Source organism: Dermacentor silvarum, chromosome 2, assembly GCF_013339745.2.
Source record: "Dermacentor silvarum isolate Dsil-2018 chromosome 2, BIME_Dsil_1.4, whole genome shotgun sequence".
Classification (NCBI taxonomy): domain Eukaryota; kingdom Metazoa; phylum Arthropoda; class Arachnida; order Ixodida; family Ixodidae; genus Dermacentor; species Dermacentor silvarum.
Window position 1 is genome coordinate 4,195,077 of NC_051155.1, and position 22,874 is coordinate 4,217,950.

General features: G+C 45.7%; 1 protein-coding gene across 1 annotated transcript in view; it reads right to left on the bottom strand.

Moving 5' to 3' along the window:
• LOC119441292 (dual oxidase maturation factor 2) overlaps window positions 1–22,874 on the bottom strand; it is a 509,715-nt gene that overhangs the window by 47,978 nt on the left and 438,863 nt on the right. The window contains exon 8 of the mRNA XM_037705914.2: window positions 11,794–11,981. Coding sequence (XP_037561842.1) covers window positions 11,794–11,981 — 188 coding nt within the window. The remainder of the gene's footprint in view (window positions 1–11,793; window positions 11,982–22,874) is intronic.

The following is a 22,874-nucleotide window of genomic DNA, read 5'->3' on the forward strand; positions in this document are numbered from 1 at the left end:
CGAGCAGAAGCAGAGGAAGGAGGTAAATGCAGCTGAGGGCCACCATTCAGCAAAGCAATGGTGAACCCATCGAGGCGAGCACCGTGAATGGAGCTGGCTCCGATGCGAGTGCAGAGACAACCGAACCCGCCACGCCGGGAGGCAGTGGCGGTACCGTCAGAGATAGTCACGAGGGGGATACCACTGACGCGGCCGCGGAAGAGAACAAGGGCAGGAGGGGAGGGCGTTGTGACCTCGGGGGTAGCTTTCGGCGGTGAGGGGGAAAGGAAAGCGTCGAGTAGTCTTTGTTGGGGATTCCAACATGCGTAAAGTAGAACCGGCGATAACAGAGAGGGTAGGTGCAGGCGAACGAGTCCAGGTTAGCGCGCTTCCGGGAAAGCCGATTAGAGAGGTGATAGCGAAGGCCAAGGAACGCGTGTGGATGATGATGATGATGATGGTGATGATGATGATGATGATGACGATTTATTGGCATCCCCTTTGAAACGGGGCGGCGACAAATAGTCACCTAGCCTGCTTGATTTAATCAGGTATATTATACATGTTCTTTATCCATCATTTTTGTATACCTCTCATTATTTTTATTTTTCAAAAATTTACCTTGTACCGCTGCCTATGATTTTAAGAGATCAGGTCGTATCCATCTTTTCCCTGCTTTTTTTCCACCAGTACTCTAATCGTCTCTTGCTGATCTCTACGGCTGATCTGTTTATGTTTCCTTCCACTTTAAACACAAGCGCTTCTGGGAGTTGCACGTTACCTACGGTTCTCGCTGGGTGGATCCCGTCGCATTCCATTAGGATGTGCTGAGTGGTCTCTGGATCTTTGCTGCAGCATACACATGTCTCATCTAGTTCCGAATATTTGTTCCGATATGTTTTCGTCCTTAGGCAACCGGCTCGAGCCTCAAATAGCAAGGCACTGCCCTTTGTGTTATCGTACAAATTTTCCCTTCTAATTTCTTTCTTCTCATTCTTGTAAATCTCCATTGTCCTTTTTGTTTCCATTCTTTGCATCCAATTCACGGTCTCTATTTCTCTCACTTTCTTTCTGATGACCCCTGGTTGTCTATTTACAGTTTCGATTATTCTGTACTTGGTTGCCAACTTACTTGACCTCTTCCTCCATTCTGTGTCCACGCTTTTCATGTAGAGATACTTGCGCACTTTAGCCGCCCATTTATTTTCATCCATGTTCCTGAGCCTTTCTTCAAAACTAATTTTGCTCTGTGCATATCTGACTTCAAAAGAGGCCCAACCCATGTCACCCTGCACTGCCTCATTTGTCGTATTACCGTGTGCTCCCAAAGCCAACCGGCCTACTGATCTTTGGTTAACTTCCAAACCCGCAAATATATCCGATTTTAAGCATATAATGGCATTTGCAAATGTTAGCGCTGGCACCATTACTCCTTTCCAGATTCCACGCACCACCTCATACTTATTGTGGCCCCATAGTGCTCTGTGTTTTATTGCGATAGCAATTATATGGACACTCAAAAGCAGATTTCTGCCGTCGGCGTCGCCGTCGCCGTCGCCGTCGCCGTCGCCGTGAGGTTCCGTATGACGTCATTTGGAGATGAAATCGTCGCCGCGCGCCGAACGCTGTATGTGCGAGTGAAAGGGCGCGAGGGGCGCGTCTTTCACGGGGAGTGAACGCACGGCGGAGAACAAACGCGCGTTCTGCGCCGTGCTCGCTTAAGGGCTGCAGAAGTAGGCGTCTCTTTTCTCCTTTACAATCACCATATATGTAGAGCAAACTCGCCTTCTTCGGACACGCGAGAGGCCGTGGGGGAGGGGGAGGGAAGGGAGGCGACGTTTAGCTGCGGCACCAAGTGCCTATTTATATCAGAGGCTCCAGCAACAGTCACCAACGCCGCACGCATTTTGAGCTAACGCGGGCAAAACGCCGATGGCGTCGACAACAGTTCTGCGTGTTGTTGCTACCAAAGCCGCTCACCTTACTTCGTATGACATTGCTGTGTTGCTATCGCATTCATTGCTTCGCCCTTAGGGCGAAACTGTGACATTTTTCATTATTGCTGCATTCCGCTTCCCCTTTATTTTCAGATTATCTTGGTGGTTGTTTGAGTAATTCTTTCCTTCGTTTATGTGTACGCCGAGGTACTTATATTGCTTCACTATGGGTATTACTTGCTGTTGAATTGGCACCACGAAGTTACTCGTGTGTTCATTAAAGATCATAATCCCTGATTTCCCTGTGCTAAACTTGAGCCCTAGATTTGTCGCTGCGTTCCCACAGATATTCGCAAGTATCTGTAAATCTTTTATTGCGATAGCAATTATATGGACACTCAAAAGCACATTTCTGCCGTCGGCGTCGCCGTCGCCGTCGCCGTGAGGTTCCGTATGACGTCAATGGAGATGAAATCGTCGCCGCGCGCCGAACGCTGTATGTGCGAGTGAAAGGGCGCGAGGGACGCGCGCTTTCACGGGGAGTGAACGCACGGCGGAGAACAAACGCGCGTTCTGCTCTGTGCTCCCTTAAGGGCTGCAGAAGTAGGCGTCTCTCAAACGTGCCTTCTTCCGACGCACGAAACGCCGTGCGGGGGAGGGGGAGGGAAGGGAGGCGACGTTTAGCTGCGGCACCAAGTGCCTATTTATATCAGAGGCTCCGGCAACAGTCACCAACGCCGCAAGCATTTTGAGCGAACGCGGGCAAAACGCCGACGGCGTCGACAACAGTTCTGTGTGTTGCCGGTGCTGCTGCATGTGCAAGTTTATACAGCTGATAAAGCTGCTATCATTACTCCGTATAGCTGTCTTCAAATTTGCTATCGCAATTGATGCTTCACCTTTCAGGTGAAACTGCGACAACTTTTTTTTATTGTCCGCTAGTAGCACAATGTCGTCTGCGTACATCAGTCCAGGGACCTTCTGTTGCACCATTTGTCCATTACGCATGTAGGATAAATCGAAACCTAATTCGCTGTTTTCCAGTCGTCTTTCTATACCCTTGACGTAAAGCGTGAACAACAATGGTGACAGAGGGCATCCTTGCTTCAATCCTTGGTGAATTCCCACCATTTCATTTCCTTTTCGGCCTTCCCATACCACTTGTACTTGGTTGTCTCGATATATCTCCTTTAGCAGCTCCACGAAATCGTCATCTATGCCTTCGTATTGAAGAATATCCCACAACAATTCCCTGTCTACGTTGTCATAAGCTCCTTTAATATCTAGAAATGCTATCCATAAAGGTCTTTTCTGAGCTACTGAAATCTCTATGCACTGAGTTAGTACAAACATATTGTCTTCTAAGCGTCTGCCTGGCCTGAACCCATTCTGTAGTTCCCCCAATACATCGTTTTCCTCCACCCACTTCGACAGTTCTAATTTTATGGCTTGCATTGCCATTCTATATATCACCGACGTTACTGTAACTGGAGTGTACGAGCTCGTGTTATCCTTATCTCCTTTGCCTTTGTAGATGAGATTCATCTTGCTTTCACGCCATCCATCGGGAATATTCTTTGTTCTAATCACTTGCTCTATGGCATTAGTCAGCAGTGCCTTGCTTTTTAGACCGAGGTTTTTGATTAGCTGTATTGGGATTTCATCGGGTCCAACTGCCGTGTTGTTAGGGACATTTTCTGCTGCCTTTTTCCAATAAAAGCTTTCTATGCTAAATTTTGATCTCTCAGGCCTCTCTGTTGTTGCTGGATCTGTTGTCTGAACTACGCTTTTTCTCGTGCCGAAGTTATGCCTGATAACGTCTGTGATGTACCGCAGCGCATCATCGCCTTCATAGATGTTACCGTCTTCATCCCTTAAAGCCGTTTGCGAGTTTATAGTTGGAGCTCCGAGTGCTTTATATGGTTCCAGAATCTTTTTGGGGCGCCTTTGTCTCTTTTGTGAATGTTATGCACCCAACGTTCACTTGCGCATTTAATTTTCTCATGCACGAGCTCACTCGCAACCCTTTTCTTTTCTCGGTATGTATTCCATCTAAGGAGCACCTCTTCTTTTTGTAATCCCGACTTTTCTGGCCTCTCGATGAGCCCTAGATGCCTCTTTACGCTCTTCTATAGCTTGTTTTATTTCCTTGTTCCACTACTTACGTGGTTTCCTCTTTCCAATCCTAAGAATTGTTTTTCCGTGACCGCCTTATTTCATGCTGCATAACCGTCCACCAGTTCCTTATATTCCCAGACTGCTGTAGGAAGAGCCTCAATTTTCTTCTCTATGTTGTTTGCGATCTCTGTGATTTGCTCGTCATTCATTTTTAATAACTCTGAGGCTATTGGTTCATGTTCTGCGCTGGTATCTCGCCCAAACTTTAATGCTAAACGTCTATGATCGCTTCCCAGGCTATTTTTTCATTTTCGTCTATTATCATTTGGTCTAGTTGTTCGTAGACCATTTCTGAGACTAAGGCGTAGTCGATACATGACTGCCTGTTTCCGCATTGCCACGTTACCTGTCCATGACACTTATTCTCCCTGTTAACTACTATAAGGTTCTGTTCATCACACAGATCCAGCACTAGAGAGCCGTTGTAATCAGTATATCCGTCTAAATCGTCCATGGGCGCGTTCATATCTCCCACTAATATCACCTGGCCCGATTTACTGAACTCATTAATATCGCTTCTAATGCAATCAACCAATTCCTAATATTTTTTTCTCTGCTATCACTACCTGTCCATAGGTAAGCTACTCCCAGCCACGTCTTTTTACCTTGCCATGTCCCACTAATCCATAAATGCTCTTTACATGTCTCGTTTACCCTTCGCCACTTCAGACCTCGCCTAATTAGTAGTACGCCTACGCCTCCGCCTTTCCTTGACCCGGTAATTCTGTTACACCCTTCCCACACAAAGTTGTGAATAACAGGCGGCTGCTCCAAATCTCGTAGATGCGTTTCGGTCAAGGCGTACACGCTAATCGCTTGATCATTCAATTGCGTTTGAATTTCCAGCCATTTTTCCTGCTTGCGACCACCCTGCATGTTAATGTAGCAAATTTTGCCTTCTCTATTCTTATCCTTTCTGCGTCTTTTCCTGACTCCTGGTCGCCTAATTCTGCCCTTTACTGCTGTTTCGCTATGTTCAATACTTAATCCTGCTTCCTGATTGCGTGGGGCCCGCCTAAAAAAGCTACAGCTCGTGCAGCGAATCGACGTCCGACCGGTGTTGCTACACTTTCACTAAAATGTATCCCGTCACGCACAAAAGCGTCTTTGCGGCCTGCTCGGCGCACTTCTCGGTTGATGTCAATGACCGTAAAATTCATTGCTTTAGCTAGAGTCCAAATTTCCCTGTTTACTGCAAGAACTGCCCCTTCAATTTCATAACCCTGCCTGTCAACCTCTGGCACCGTGCACACCGCGATTTGTACTTCCTTTGAAACATTCCGCAGGTCGGTGACCCCTTTGGCTATTTGCTTTCTGATCCCTGTTCCTTGTCCGTGCAGTACGTTAATCACTCCACCCATTATCACCACTAGGTGTCTCTCCTCCATTGTGTCCCACAGGCGTTCCTTGGCCTTCGCTATCACCTCTCTAATCGGCTTTCCCGGAAGCGCGCTAACCTGGACTCGTTCGCCTGCACCTACCCTCTCTGTTATCACCGGTTCTACTTTACGCATGTTGGAATCCCCAACAAAGACAACTCGACGCTTTCCTTTCCCTTCACCGCCGAAAGCTGCCCCCGAAGTCACAAAGCCCTCCCCTCCTTCTTATCCTTGCCCTTGGCTTTGTTTTCTTCGGCGGCCGCGTCAGTGGTATCCCCTTCGTGACTATCACTGACGTTTCCGCCACTGCTTCCCGGCGTGGCGGGTTCGGCTGTCTCTGCACTCGCATCGGAGCCAGCTCCGTTCGCAGTGCTCGCCTCGATGCGTTCATCATTGCTTTGCAGAATGGTGGCGCTCAGCTGGATTTCTGCGTTAGCTAGCTTTTCTTCTGCCTCCTTCCTCTGCTTCTGCTCGATTTTAAGTTCCTTTTCTAGCTTTCCAACCCGCTTAGCTAACTTATCCTTGTCTTGCTCTAGGCGGTCTAGCCGCGACCCTAGCACACACATCCTACAGATAAAATCTGCACCATTCGCTTCGCGTGCTGACTTAAACCGCGTTTCTTCCAGCGCGTAGGAACGCTCGCACTCAGAACAACGCACGCGTGGGTTCCCCCTAGTACCAACCATCATCTCGTACTAACAAGGCGTAGATGTGGCAAAAAAATATTTTGTACCTACTTTTATCTAAGCGAGAAGACCAAGAAATTGAAAAAGCATTAAAATAATTTATAAAGATTGCTTGGCTAAGCTAACCCTCCTAAAAAAGAAACCAAAAAGTGAAATATAAAATAACAAAACTTATCTCTTTGGCACGCTGCTCCTGCTGCGCTGAAAAAAAGGAGGAGAGACACCTAGTGGTGATAATGGGCGGAGTGATTGACGTACTGCACGAACGAGGAGCAGGGATCACAAAGCAAACAGCCAAAGGGTCACCGACCTGCGGAATGTTTCAAAGGAAGTACAAATCGCGGTGTGCATGGTGCCAGAGGTTGAAAGGCAGGGCTATGAAATTGAAAGGGCGATTCTTGCAGTAAACAAGGAAATTTGGACTCTAGCTAAAGCAATGAATTTTACGGTCATTGAAATCAACCGAGAAGTGCACCGAGCAGGCCGCGAAGGCGCTTTTGTGCGTGACGGGATACATTTTAGCGGAAGGGTAGAAACACCAGTCGGACATCGATTCGCAGCGCGAGTTGTAGCTTGCTTAGGCGGGCCCCAGGCAATCAGGAAGCAGGATTAAGTATTGAACGTAGCGAAACACCAGTAAAGGGCAGAATTAGACGACCAGGAGTCAGGAAAAAGACGGAGAAAGGATAAGAATAGATAAGGTAAAATTTGCTACATTAACATGCAGGGTGGTCGCAAGCGGGAAGAATGGCTGGAAATTCAAGCGGAGCTGAATGACGAAGCGATTAGTGTGTATGCCTTGACCGAAACGAATCTACGAGATTTGGAGCAGCCGCCTGTTATTCACAATTTTGTATGGGAAGGGTGCAACAGAATGACCGGGGTCAAGGAAAGGCGGAGGCGTACTAATTAGGCGAGGTCTGAAGTGGCAAAGGGTAAACGAGACGTGTAAAGAGCATCTATGGATTAGTGGCACATGGCAAGGTAAAAAGACGTGGCTGGGAGTAACTTACCTATAGACAGGTAGTGATAGCAGAGAAAAAAATATTAGGAATTGGTTGATTGCATCAGAAGCGATATTAATGAGTTCAGTAAATCGGGCCAGGTGATATTAGTGCGAGATATGAACGCACACATGGACGATTTAGACGGATATACTGATTACAACGGCTCTCCAGTGCTGGATCTGTGTGATGAACAGAACCTTATAGTAGTTAACAGGGAGAATAAGTGTCATGGACAGGTAACGTGGCAATGTGGAAACAGGCAGTCATGTATCGACAACGCCTTAGTCTCGGAAATGGTCTACGAACAACTAGACCAAATGATAATAGACGAAAATGGGAAACATAGCCTGGGAAGCGATCATAGACGTTTAGCATTAAATTTTGGGCGAGATACTAGCGCAGAACATGAACCAATAGCCTCAGAGTTCTTAAAAATTAATGACGAGCAAATAACAGAGATCGCAAACAACATAGAGAAGAAAATTGAGGATTTTCCTACAGCAGTCTGGGAATATAAGGAACTGGTGGAGGTTATGCAGCATGAAATAAGGCGGACACGGAAAAACAATTGTTGGATTGGAAAGAGGAAACCACGTAAGTGGTGGAACAAGGAAATTAAACAAGCTATAGAAGAGCGTAAAGAGGCATCTAGGGTTCATAGAGAAGCCAAAAAGTTGGGATTACAAAAAGAAGAGGTGCTCCTTAGATGGAATACATACCGAGAAAAGAAAAGGGTTGCGAGTGAGCTCGTGCATGAGAAAATTAAATGCGCAAGTGAACGTTGGGTGCATAACATTCACAAAAGAGACAAAGGCGCCCCAAAAAGATTCTGGAACCATATAAAGCACTCGGAGCTCCAACTATAAACTCGCAAACGGCTTTAAGGGATGAAGACGGTAACATCTATGAAGGCGATGATGCGCTGCGGTACATCACAGACGTTATCAGGCATAACTTCGGCACGAGAAAAAGCGTAGTTCAGACAACAGATCCAGCAACAACAGAGAGGCCTGAGAGATCAAAATTTAGCATAGAAAGCTTTTATTGGAAAAAGGCAGCAGAAAATGTCCCTAACAACACGGCAGTTGGACCCGATGAAATCCCAATACAGCTAATCAAAAACCTCGGTCTAAAAAGCAAGGCACTGCTGACTAATGCCATAGAGCAAGTGATTAGAACAAAGAATATTCCCGATGGATGGCGTGAAAGCAAGATGAATCTCATCTACAAAGGCAAAGGAGATAAGGATAAAACGAGCTCGTACACTCCAGTTACAGTAACGTCGGTGATATATAGAATGGCAATGCAAGCCATAAAATTAGAACTGTCGAAGTGGGTGGAGGAAAACGATGTATTGGGGGAACTACAGAATGGGTTCAGGCCAGGCAGACGCTTAGAAGACAATATGTTTGTACTAACTCAGTGCATAGAGATTTCAGTAGCTCAGAAAAGACCTTTATGGATAGCATTTCTAGATATTAAAGGAGCTTATGACAACGTAGACAGGGAATTGTTGTGGGATATTCTTCAATACGAAGGCATAGATGACGATTTCGTGGAGCTGCTGAGGGAGATATATAGAGACAACCAAGTACAAGTGGTATGGGAAGGTAGAAAAGGAAATGAAATGGTGGGAATTCACCAAGGATTGAAGCAAGGATGCCCTCTGTCACCATTGTTGTTCACGCTTTACGTCAAGGGTATAGAAAGACGACTGGAAAACAGCGAATTAGGTTTTGATTTATCCTACATGCGTAATGGACAAATGGTGCAACAGAAGGTCCCTGGACTGATGTACGCAGACGACATTGTGCTACTACGGGAGAATAAAAAAGATTTACAGATACTTGCGAATATCTGTGGGAATGCAGCGACAAATCTAGGCCTTAAGTTTAGCACAGAGAAATCAGGAATTATGATTTTTAATGAACACACGAGTAACTTCATGGTGTCAATTCAACAACAAGTAATACCCATAGTGAAGCAATATAAGTACCTCGGCGTACACATAAACGAAGGAAAGAATTACTCAAACAACCACCAAGATAATCTGAAAATAAAGGGGAAGCGGAATGCAGCAATAATGAAACACAGAGCACTGTGGGGCCACAATAAGTATGAGGTGGTGCGTGGAATCTGAAAAAGGAGTAATGGTGCCAGCGCTAACATTCGCAAATGCCATTATATGCTTAAAATCGGATATATTGGCGGGTTTGGAAGTTAACCGAAGATCAGTAGGCCGGTTGGCTTTGGGAGCCCACGGTAATACCAGAAATGAGGCAGTGCAGGGTGACATGGGTTGGGCCTCTTTTGAAGGCAGAGAAGCACAGAGCAAAATTAGTTTTGAAGAAAGGCTCAGGAACATGGATGAAAATAAATGGGCGGCTAAAGTGCACAAGTATCTCTACATGAAAAGCGTGGACACAGAATGGAGGAAGAGGTCAAGGAAGTTGGCAACCAAGTACAGGATAATCGAAACTGCAAATAGACAACCAGGAGTCATCAGAAAGAAAGTGCGAGAAATAGAGACCGTGAATTGGATGCAAAGAATGGAAACAAAGAGGACAATGAAGATTTACAAGAATGAGAAGAAAGAAATTAGAAGGGAAAATCTGTACGATAACACAAAGGGCAGTGCCTTGCTATTCGAGGCTCGAGCCGGTTGCCTAAGGACGAAAACATATCGGAACAAATATTCGGAACTAGATGAGACATGTGCATGCTGCAGTAAAGATCCAGAAACCACTCAGCACATCCTGATGGAATGCGACGGGATCCACCCAGCGAGAACCGTAGGTAACGTGCAACTCCCAGAAGCGCTTGGTTTCAGAGTGGAAGGAAACAAACAGATCAGCCGTAGAGATCAGCAAGAGACGATTGGAGTACTGGTGGAGAAAAATCAGGGAAAAGATGGATACAACCTGATCTCTTAAAATCATAGGCAGCGGCACAAGGTAAATTTTTTGAAAAAGAAAAATAATAATGAGAGGTATACAAAAATGCTAGATAGAGAACATGTATGTTATACCTGATTAAATCAAGCAGGCTAGGTGACTATTTGTCGCCGCCCCGTTTCAAAGGGGATGCCAATAAATCATCATCATCATCATCTACATGCGTTCCTTGGCTTTCGCTATCACCTTTCTAATCGGTTTCGCGGAAGCGCGATACTCTGCACGACGTTCGCCTGCTCCTACCACTATTATCACCGGTTCTACTTTTCGCATGTTGCAATCGCGCACAAAAACAACTATGCACGTTTCCTGCTCCTCGTCGCCGACAGCTGCACCTGGGCCGCGATGCCCTCCGCCTGTCTCATCCTCACCCTTCGCTTTGTTGTCTTCCGTGGCCCGCACGTCAGTGCTAGCCCCTTCGTGACGTTTTCGCCACTGCCTTCCGGCGTGTTGGTTTCGAGTTCCATAGCTGCTCTCGCTTTGTTGCCAGCTCCGCTCACCATGCGTGCTCGCAACGAACCATTGCCTTACGGAATGGTGGCGCCCTCAGCTACATTTCTACGTTGGCTAGATTTTCGTCAACCTCCTTCCTCTGCTGCTGTTCGCTCTTGAGCCCCGTCTACGCGTTTGTCGCCATCGTCTTCCACAATCATGCCAGCATTCCCATACTGCCCCTCGCACTCGTGCAACTGCTCGCGCGTTCGTCTTTTTTAACAGCTGGCAGGCTTTCGCCTTGACATTTTAGAAACGTGTAGCACAATTTTTTTCTCTAAGGGTACCACAGGGACATGTATTGTGGTACAAATAAGCACTGCATCTGTCTAATTAAAAGCCACGCGATCGTAAGCCCCCGCCAAGGCCAAGGCCACCCACTGAAACATTAGCAGAGCCTTCTTGACCCTCTTCTTGTGGTCCTTGCATAGGGCCAGCGCTGGCTCCGCCCTTTGGACACTCCCGTCATCTGCTCTGATTAGCTTCGTGGCGGAAGAGGACAGCGCATAATAGGGCTCATATTCCTATATTGTACAAGTTTTTTTTCAAAGCTCGTATAACATTAGCCCCCCGCAAACACACACACACACACACACACACACACACACACACACACACACACACACACACACACACACACACACACACACACACACACACACACACACACACACACACACACACACCTTCCATTTGTGCGAACGAACGGCGCTACTAAACTGCCACTGACGAAGAGGCAGGTCTTTATTCTGCTTGTTATATTATCAACGGCTGGTCTCGGGCTCCACTCATCGCTGATTTGAGTTTCGAAGCCCGAGGCCTACCACTTCCTTCGTGGCAGCGCGCTATAAGCTAAAAGCACTGATGCTTATATTTCCGCATGTTTGAGGGCGCGTTGATCGCGGAGTGCTAACATATAGTGGCGTGTTGTTAGATTTTACTAAGGTCACTGTTAGGGCATGTTGGTAAGACATGCAGAACTTCATGCGCACAAGACGTCTTGTACGCATCCCGTTATTAATTTCCTTACCGTGCTTTCTTTGCTCGCAGTTAGGATGACGATGTTTTATGAGGCGTGGGTCGAAGCGGAAGGAGTTACTGCGCAATGGGTAGCATCTTTCTCATTTGAACAACATATCCAAACCGGCTTGCATGACACAATAATCGATTCATATACGCACTTGGTGGGCGCGAAGCTGCGCCGTCGCTCCTCTTTGGCCGCATACTTCCCAAAGTTGTGCAGCGACACGGCGCGCTTTCCGTGGACAACGATGCTTCCGTCGTCGCTGTCTTCGTAAGCTGCATTCACAATTCCCGTTGAACGATCGGACGCCGCTTCAGCCGAGGGTTCACCGCCTGCGACGTTAAGCTGTAAAACAGAAATCACCGATAAACTTGACGGCCGTGCCAAGCGTGAGCAAGCATTTTTCTCATCTTTTACGTACAGCGTAATGCATGACAAGTCCAGAGTACCCACCGTATCGAGAGCAAGAATATTTTTTGTACATGGCCAAATTAAGCCACATTGTCCAGTTTACCATCTTGTCAGCTTTGGTTGGCTCATAGGACTCCTATGGCGTCTCCGATTGGCTCCAAATGCCGTCATTACAGAATTTGACAATATCCAGAATAGCACCCCAAGACTAGCTTCCGTTAGTCTGCGTGCTTACCTAAACAAACAAAAACATATCACTTCTTTCGTACGTGGTATGAGTCGACACTACTCGACGGCTAGTAGACGAAGGGCAGGATAGTTTCGTTTCTCTATATAGGCACTGGCGCAGTAGTTCCAAAAAATGGTTTTCTTTACTCCTTTGGGTAGGGCACTTTTGCCGACACCGGCGCCACAGTAACACGCAGCGCATCAATAGGCATTTGGAAAGCGTTTTTTTTATTGCACAAAATTTGCTGGTTTTCATTTTTTCATAGTTTTAACTTTGTGCTTGGCCAGAAAATTTGGCCTCAAAGCCAATGAACCTGCATGCTTCAAATGCGAGTAGAGTTGTAGATTATATTCCTGCGTATGGCGTGTCACTTATTTCCGTCTCCGACTGGATATTTGAGTGCAGCTTCCCAACTCTTTGGTGCCTTGCGATTTTTCCCAGTTAATGAAAGCCAGGCGAAGAAAGCGTCAGCGTTGTTCCCGTCCTATTTGTCTAATACACGCCTGCATTTTCGTTCCACGAAATCTGCTGATCGCTTGCTCGTCCGCTTTGCCTAGAATATTCTCTATTAGACGACCCTAAAGCTCTAACAACATGTGATGTCCAAGAAAAGTGTGAGGTTGGCATACGGAGAGTGTGTTGGGAGGCCAGTTCGTAGGACATTATTTGGTAACAGTGCTAGGGACGAGACAACGAGGTCGAAGAAGGCAGGACGAACGCAGGTTATCTTACTGGGTTTATTAGCGCGGCAACTGTAATAACTTTATAAGTGCGCAGATGAAACAAAGTTGATAGAAATGCTTTCGTCTGACCTTGTCATTTGTGTGCGATGTCCCTGGTAGATATAAACTGTGATTGTTTAAAGCCAACATCTCTCCTTTATGGCCCTAAGAACACCGAGGTGTTCCAACAAGCCCGCATTCAATCACTGCCTTGGGCAATGCAACACTTTTTTGAACACGAAAAAAAAAACAGTCAGCCCTTCCTTCCACTGGGGTGGAGATGGAAGACCAGCTAAGCTGTACTATGGTGGGCATTATGTCATATGTAAGAGGCCGCCTGCGGCGAGAAAGAGAAGAAGAGCACGTGAAGCACGGTGTTCGGAACGGCACGAGCTCTCGAGGCGCGTGGGACGAGGTGTAATCGAGGGATGAACGGTGCTGTCTGGGTATTATCGACGTGGCTCCGGGCCAGGAAGGACGCATCGCCAGCTACGCTCTGGCGACGGGAGACTTGGGGGTCTGGCTGAGTCCGTGACGTTGGCCGTCCAAGGTGTGGCCGTCGACCTCGGCAAGTTCGAGCGAGGCTCCTGGACTGGCTGCAGCCTTTCACGGCAAGACCGGGCACCCCAGAGAGGATCCCCATTCTGCGGCAGACCGGCACGTTCGATTCTCCGCGGGATGCCACGTCGGCACTCATGAAGAAGTTGCGACGCATCCCGACGCTAAGCCTATCCAGGTGGGCCTAAGCAACGCCGAGCGCCGTCACTGAAGAATTACTGACGAGCTCATCACCGACGAAGTACCGACGAGCTCACCACCGATAAAAGAGACGACGCGCCGACGGCAAGGCAGAGACGACTACAGAATCAACGAGAGCGCTGAACTCTGATAGAAAGGGCCGACGAGCTTCGGACTCGGACAAACGTACAACGACGGGTGCAGCAAGGTGACTCTTTGTAGCGTTTCAGGCGTGCGTTTCAGCGAGATAGGACAGGGTTGCCTGACTTTGAAGGATTAGCCGCCACAGACGAGCGTAGGCGTGAATTAGAACTTGTTTAGTATATTAGGCTTTAGTTTGTATCTTTGTTAGTATTGTTCCCGCTGTGTGTTTTAGTGTGCTTGATTTCTTTAGTTTGAGTCTGGAGTTTGCGTGCTATTAAAAAATCTGTTTGCTGTGTCGCCATCCGTCTTCCTTCTCCATCTCTTTTACCACCCGCACGCCCCCGAGATCGGTGACAAAAAACATCACACTATGGTGGGAATTATGTATTTCCAATTACGACTATTTAGATGTGATGGTGTGATTGGTTATTTGAACTATTAAAGAATCAGAAATATATCAGAATAAGAAAGAAATCAGACCGCTTCGTTCATGCAGTCTATCGCTTCAACGGGAATTGAGCGGCGAAAGTACAGTGTACTAGAAGGGGGCAGTGGGCTTACTCAGCCGCTCCTCTGACGCAGTCAGCGTTGCATCCAAGAGGTGGCGCCACTGGCAACTTCAATGGAAGCTTTGCTTGTAGAAGCTTTGATTTTCCTTGCGTTTCTGTCCGTTTCAGGTCGAAGCAGTTCACACTCGTATTTGTTTTTAATTTTGGCATACTTGACAGTCTTTACATATCTCTAGCAAGCACTATATTTGTTTAGGCCACATGATATTTGCCATAATAGTACCTTGTGGAAAACGAAGACGGCAACTCTTGGGCAATTTGCTGCCTATCCTAACTCTAAGACCTTTTGTGCAAAGAGGTCGTCGCTGACGGATGTTGCTTATGCGGAAGGGGCCTTCGAATCTCCGAATTATCGGGCAATCGTAAAAAATGTTGAAAACGGTTTCATGCCGTGTCGACCTAATGCAAAATTTTGACAGCCAGAAAACAGTGCGTGCATACTTCCTGCAGCTGGGCTCAAAAAAAGAAAGAAAGAAAAAAAAACATCAGGCATGCTCACCAGGTTTGTGTCTTTGCTTAGCCAGAATGAATATGTATATGGCTTAAATATTTCATTGTTCCACTTTAGTTGTTCCATGCGTAAGCCTTCTGCGTTTATTATTAGCCATCATTACGCTGGCACACATTTGTTAAATCAAATCAGGTTTGTTTTTTCCATAAATAAATGGAGGGAGGCCTGAACAAAGTGAAAACTAGTTCACTTGACAAAGGCTCCGGCCTATGCTTGGCCCTCTGCCACTTTCCTGCCTTGTCATAGTTAATTCCTTTCACATAAAAATGCAGACGTGTGACAATCTAAAAGCTAATTATTTTAGCTGTGAGGCTAAGAGCGTGCACATTGCAGCCAACTTGGAGGGAAAGCTTACTCTTAACAACTTCCAGCATATCCATAACGCTGTCAGAGTGTAGCTCACTCTGACAGAAGCATTCTGTGAAAAGATCCTCTAGAATTTTCACAAAGCCGTACAGCCGACTGGAGGGATAAAGGAGGCCTCCTCGGCCACAGAAGTTTGTTAGCCGGGCAAGTTGAAAACTTTCGCCTGGTGGCGTCATAGTGAGCAGCTTTATGGCACATGGCAAGGTAAAAAGACGTGGCTGGGAGTAGCTTACCTTTGGACAGGTAGTGATAGCAGAGAAAAAATAAGGAATTGGTTGATTGCATTAGAAGCGATATTAATGAGTTCAGTAAATCGGGCCAGGTGATATTACTGGGAGATATGAACGCACACATGGACGATTTAGACGGATATACTGACTACAACGGCTCTCTAGTGCTGGATCTGTGTGATGAACAGAACCTTATAGTAGTTAACAGGGAGAATAAGTTTCATGGACAGGTAACGTGGCAATGCGGAAACAGGCAGTCATGTATCGACAACGCCTTAGTCTCGGAAATGGTCTACGAACAACTAGACCAAATGATAATAGACGAAAATGGAAAACATAGCCTGGGAAGCGATCATAGACGTTTAGCATTAAAGTTTGGGCGAGATACTAGCGCAGAACATGAACCAATAGCCTCAGAGTTCTTAAAAATTAATGACGAGCAAATAACAGACATCGCAAACAACACAGAGAAGAAAATTGAGGATTTTCCTACAGCAGTCTGGGAACATAAGGAACTGGTGGACGTTATGCAGCATGAAATAAAGCGGACACGGCAAAACAATTGTTAGATTGGAAAGAGGAAACCACGTAAGTAGTGGAACAAGGAAATAAAACAAGCTATAGAAGAGCGTAAAGAGGCATCTAGGGCTCATCGAGAGGCCAGAAAAGTCGGGATTACAAGAAGAAGAGGCGCTCCTTAGATGGAATACATACCGAGAAAAGAAAAGGGTTGCGAGTGATCTAGTGCAAGAAAAAATTAAATGCGCAAGTGAACGTTGGGTGCATAACATTCACAAAAAGAGACAAAGGCGCTCCAAAAAGATTCTGGAACCATATAAAAGCACTCGGAGCTCCAACTAAATAACTCGCAAACGGCTATAAGGGATGAAGACGGTAACATCTACGAAGGAGATGATGCGATGCGGTACATCACAGACGTTATTAGGGATAACTTCGGCACGAGAAAAAAAGCGTAGTTCAGACAACAGATCCAGCAACAGCAGAGAGGCCAGAGAGATCAAAATTTAGCATAGAAAGCTTTTATTGAAAAAAGGCAGCAGAAAATGCCCCTAACAACACGGAAGCAGGACCCGATGAAATCCCAATACAGCTAACCAAAAACCTCGGTCCAAAAAAGCAAGGCGCTGCTGACTAATGCCATAGAGCAAGTGATTAGAACAAAGAAAATTCCCGTTGGATGGCGTGAAAGCAAGATGAATCTCAACTACAAAGGCAAAGGAGATAAGGATAAGACGAGCTCGTACAGGCCAGTTACAGTAACGTCGGTGATATATAGAATGGCAATGCAAGCCATAAAATTAGAACTGTCGAAGTGGGTGGAGAAAAACGATGTATTGGGGGAACTACAGAATGGGTTCAGGCCAGGCAGACGCTTAGAAGACAATATGTTTGTACTAACTAAGTGCATAGAGATTTCAGTAGCTCAGAAAAGACCTTTATGGATAGCATTTCTAGATATTAAAGGGGCTTATGACAACATAGACAGGGAATTGTTGTGGGATATTCTTCAATACGAAGGCATAGATGACGATTTCGTGGAGCTGCTGAGGGAGATATATAGAGACAACCAAGTACAAGTGGTATGGGAAGGTAGAAAAGGAAATGAAATGGTGGGAATTCACCAAGGATTGAAGCAAGGATGCCCTCTGTCACCATTGTTGTTCACGCTTTACGTCAAGGGTATAGAAAGACGACTGGAAAACAGCGAATTAGGTTTTGATTTATCCTACATGCGTAATGGACAAATTATGCAACAGAAGGTCCCTGGACTGATGTACGCAGACGACATTGTGCTACTAGCGGACAATAAAAAAGATTTACAGATACTTGCGAATATCTGTGGGAATGCAGCGAGAAATCTAGGCCTTAAGTTTAGCACAGAGAAATCAGGAATTATGATCTTTAATGAACACACGAGTAACTTCGTGGTGTCAATTCAACAGCAAGTAATACCCATAGTGAAGCAATATAAGTACCTCGGCGTACACATAAACGAAGGAAAGAATTACTCAAACAACCACCAAGATAATCTGAAAATAAAGGGGAAGCGGAATGCAGCAATAATGAAACACAGAGCACTGTGGGGCCACAATAAGTATGAGGTGGTGCGTGGAATCTGGAAAGGAGTAATGGTGCCAGCGCTAACATTCGCAAATGCCATTATATGCTTAAAATCCGATATATTGGCGGGTTTGGAAGTTAACCAAAGATCAGTAGGCCGGTTGGCTTTGGGAGCCCACGGTAATACCACAAATGAGGCAGTGCAGGGTGACATGGGTTGGGCCTCTTTTGAAGTCAGAGAAGCACAGAGCAAAATTAGTTTTGAAGAAATGCTCAGGAACATGGATGAAAATAAATGGGCGGCTAAAGTGCACAAGTATCTCTACATGAAAAGCGTAGACACAGAATAGAGGAAGAGGTCAAGGAAGCTGGCAACCAAGTACAGGATAATCGAAACTGCAAATAGACAACCAGGAGTCATCAGAAATAAAGTGAGAGAAATAGAGACCGTGAATTGGATGCAAAGAATGGAAACAAAAAGGACAATGGAGATTTACAAGAATGAGAAGAAAGAAATTAGAAGGGAAAATCTGTACGATAACACAAAGGGCAGTGCCTTGCTATTTGAGGCTCGAGCCGGTTGCCTAAGGACGAAAACATATCGGAACAAATATTCGGAACTAGATGAGACATGTGCATGCTGCAATAAAGATCCGGAAACCACTCAACACATCCTGATGGAATGCGACGGGATCCACCCAGCGAGAACCGTAGGTAACGTGCAACTCCCAGAAGCGCTTGGTTTCAAAGTGGAAGGAAACATAAACAGATTAGCCGTAGAGATCAACAAGAGACGATTGGAGTACTGGTGGAAAAAAAGCAGGGAAAAGATGGATACGACCTGATCTCTTAAAATCATAGGCAGCGGCACAAGGTAAACTTGTAAAAAAGAAAAATAATAATGAGAGGTATACAAAAATGCTAGATAAAGAACATGTATAGTATACCTGATTAAATCAAGCAGGCTAGGTGACTATTTGTCGCCGCCTAGTTTCAAAGGGGATGCCAATAAATCATCATCATCATCATCATCATCATCATCATTATGCATTCTTGGCATTGTGTGCTGGAATTGACAATACACTTCCGCGCAACATAGCCCGCAATGTGGTAAGTGAGCCTCGAGTCGCTTCTGGCCACGTGATTGTTATGGTCGTTTGAAACCCGCAGGCCCGTGCAATGCTGGGGTACCACGTTTGTGTGGCCTCTGTGGCAGTAGTGCTAGCAGCAGTTTGACTGCACTCATTTCTGTCACCTGATGCTTCGATAGAGTCAACTTCCAGTAAGGAGGCCAGTGTACCTTCCTCGCAGTTTCCTTCGCTAACTGACCTAACTAGAGCATAAAAAGAAAAACAATTCACAGTGATCAGGAACTGCGTTCGAGTTGACCACAAAACGTGGCTCGAAATGGAGCTCGCATACTGCGCTCATGTCGTCCAGGGGAAGTTCTATGGAGGTTCTTTTTCCACTCTTTCCGCCTATTTTTATCCTTCGGGACGTCAAACAAGGACAACTTCGGCCCATCCTTCACATAAACATAGCCTGTTTGGCACCCAGGCGCGTAAAAGTGATTTTGTCGATGCCGCGGCATGGCTCAGTTAGTGCAAGGTATACTAATCTCTTGCAGGCTATGTGCGAAAAAAAAAAAACACCGAAGGGAAAAAAAACCCACGCGACGACCTCCACAGAAAAAACAACGCAGCTCAGCAACTACAACTAATATGATCGGGCACTGGGCGGGCACTGGGCAGCTGCGCCGTCACACCCACGTTCCATTGAAACCAACGCCAGTGCCGCCCCTCGGGCTATCGGAGAAGCTCATATTTGCGACATTCGTGGAGCCGCCGCATTGCATAGCCTCCGCCGGAGAGTAAGCCCACTGTCCCCTTCTATAGTCGGATACAACTTTAGAAGACAGCGGCATTTGCCCCTCAAAGGCGGATGCACACGAGCCGGCACCAATAGGCGCGCACTTCAGGTGACGTCATGAGCCGGACGGCCGGTGTCCCCATGGAGGTAAAAAATACTAGGAGGGAGCGTCACGTGATTCCGCTAGCCTCGGCAAGCCAACCTCCTCTGAAGCCACCCCTCCCTCTCTCAAGGGCCCCGTGCGCGGTGCCTTATGGGGCGGAAAAGGCCCACAAGGTTGCCGGAACATTCGTGATTGTTTGGTACGTGGTAACTTTTAGTGGCGCCTGCCGTCACTGGCTTGGAGGCCCGTGTGCGGGTGGTTGTGTTCTGCTACTGCGCGCGTCGTTCTTCGCTTCAAATATGATGCCTTGAAACGTGGAGCAAGACTGGGGCGTCTGACTCATGAAGACAGACAATTTTCAAGGCGTCACTTGCGCTTACCACCGCGGTTAGTGGAGTTGCCAGCGCTCGCGGCTCGAAACCCGTGCAGACGCCCGAGTGTGGTCTATTTTTCCTACGTACTCAAGTTTCGTCAAATCAGCCATTGTGCACCTTAAGCTGTGGTGCGTATTATCTTGCTAATTTTTCGTCCCGCTGTCTTGCACCTAGAAAGAAACGAGATGTTTTGAGGGTCACTTTTTTTTTTGTCGCATTTTCGCTTAATAAAAGGCTGGTGTGCGTGTTTTATTTTGAGAGAAATAATTTTTGTCACGCTGTCTTGCACCTTGGAAGAAACGAGATGTTTTGAAGGACACTTTTTTGTCGCATTTTCGCTTAATAAAAGGCTCTCGTGGGCGTGTTTCATGTTGAGAGAAATAAATAGCATTAGCCTGCATTCTAAACGCCGAAGTGATCGCCGTTTATTCAGATTTACGTGTACTATTTTGCAAGATTGTGTGGTGCGACGACGCTGTTGAGACGCGCCTCGGGGATCCATTTTCGTTATATAATAAAGCAAATGGACGGGATTTGTGCATTATCTAGAGTTTATTCAGCTGTTTCCGAATGCGAGTATAGCCCCACAGGATAATTAGGTTCTAGAATCAAACACTGCCAGGGGGACCCTTCTTCCTCTGCTAGTGTGAAACGGCATGAAAACTGAATACATAGCGGCAAGGGAAAAAATGGCAGCATTCATTTGCACTTGTGGATTCATTGTGTTGCTGGTGTACTTGTACTATGGAAAGCACATTTTTGTGACAACAGTAATTGTTTCATTCTTTATTCAGTGTTTATTGCACCTATAGAAGCCAGAAGATTTCACACAAATACAGAAGGAAACCACATTTAAAATTTAAATGAAGTACATTGCAAAGATAATACACAAAAGAAAATTATAAACAGCAAGTAGGAAAACTTATCGTGCACCCCTGCTCTTCGGTATCAGTATTAGCATACTTGTATGCCACAGGGCATTTGTATAATAATGTTATTCAAAGTAAACTATATCACACGTAGTATTGATACCTTTAATAAAACTGGTCAATGGGATCAGCTGTCCTTGAATGTAGCTGCAGTTTTGCTTACAATGCCTTGTATGCAGGGCTATAATTGCATAATATTTACATCTGCGCTGTCCTCACAAATATTGAAAGGCTTCGGTGATTGTGCTTGTCAGAAAAGTAAGCAATACATATGCAGAAATTAAAAAAAGAGTGGTAGTTCACAAAGTCAAAGTTGAAACAATTGATGTGAGGTCAGACCCACAAAGTAAGTATGTCAACATTAAAATACAATGCATTTTGCTGCAACTAGAATTTACAACAAAGCTTATGTTGTATCACATACCTACAAAAAAGTTAGCACCGTCGAAGCTGAGCCAACACACCACAATTAGGACGCGACGGCTCTATTACGTTGTGAACCTCAAATGAATGAATATTTCACGGTATTTAAAACACTCATTGAGTGGTATACACCAAATTTTTGTGGTTACAGTGAATCTGGCATCATAAAAGGCTATTGTAAAGCAAGTGAACAGAGTGAGCACATTAAATTATTTAAATAGTAACACCAACGGTATTCCAGGTGGCAGTGGCAAATTTCCACAAAGGTCAGGTAAAAGACATACAGGATAAACATTAAAAAACATTGTCATCCTCAAGCGTATACCTAGCTCACACATAATCCATTGAGAGCATTCACAGCATGTCCATGTCATCACACAGTTTGCTCTAGTGAAAGGTAGGCCAGCTAACCTACCGTCATTGTCCACACTGTTTAGCTTGGGCTGAACAGAACAATTGTTTAAGCATAATTTGCATGCAGGCGATTCAAGCTACAGCATTCAGCAAGACAACAAACATGTACTTGCAGAACTTACAATAAGGTATCACATTTTCCCTCTATAAAAGTTTGACATCTGCATACAACGCTCTTGAACAATATATGCACTTTACAAAGTCACTCAAAAAACAAATAAATGCCTTAACATAAAACCTGGTGGGACAGCTCAAGTTGATGGATAAAGGAATTAATTGTGTGGGCCATCATGAACATAATTCACCCACGAGAAAACTTGTGTAGCAATTCTTCCAGTACTGCGAGCCGCAGGCACCCAAGCTCAGACACCCTGCCTGGGTAGCTGAGTAACCATGATCCTGTAAAATTGCTTCTGTGAGTGGTTCACTGGCTGCAGGGCTTCTCTGAGGGGCAGTGAGGTTAATTACATCGATGGAGTATGGTTTTTTCAAAGGAGCGTACAAAGAGAATTTTGATGTGTTCCAATAGAAAGCAATTTCCGCCATCAATGTCCTTGACCTCATTACGAACTATCAGACGCTTCAGTGCTGCTGCAAACTGCTTTGCTGTTGGGTTGTCATTGCAGCCCCCAAATGATTTTATTGCAGCAAAAAAGTAACTCGAGGTGGTCCTGACTGAGCTTGGAAGTCGAAAGATATGCCAATAGGTCATTTTCTGTAACCAAGTGGTTGTATAGACGGTTGTCTAAGCACACCACAAAGCGAATGAAGCCTGTCTTTTGGGTGGTCCCTGTCATTAGTTTACCAGCTGCAGACTCCCTAAGCGAGCAAAAGTAGGCCATAAGTTCTTTGACATACGCAGTGACAGGAGCCACATTTTCAGGACACAGCGGTCCTTTCTATTCTTCTTGCATTGGATGTCTTGAATTTAAAATGTCAAATGTGTTGTTGACATGTCTGATAAACTCTTCTGTTGGCAAGGAATTTGAAAACTTTGAATTTTTTTGAGCTCTGCAGTCACTAAGAGCATCTGCTACCGATTGACTAAACGTTTGAGCCAACAATGAGACTTTCATGGGCTAGTTTTTCCAGGTAATATGTGCTTGTCTAAGTTTGTTTGACAA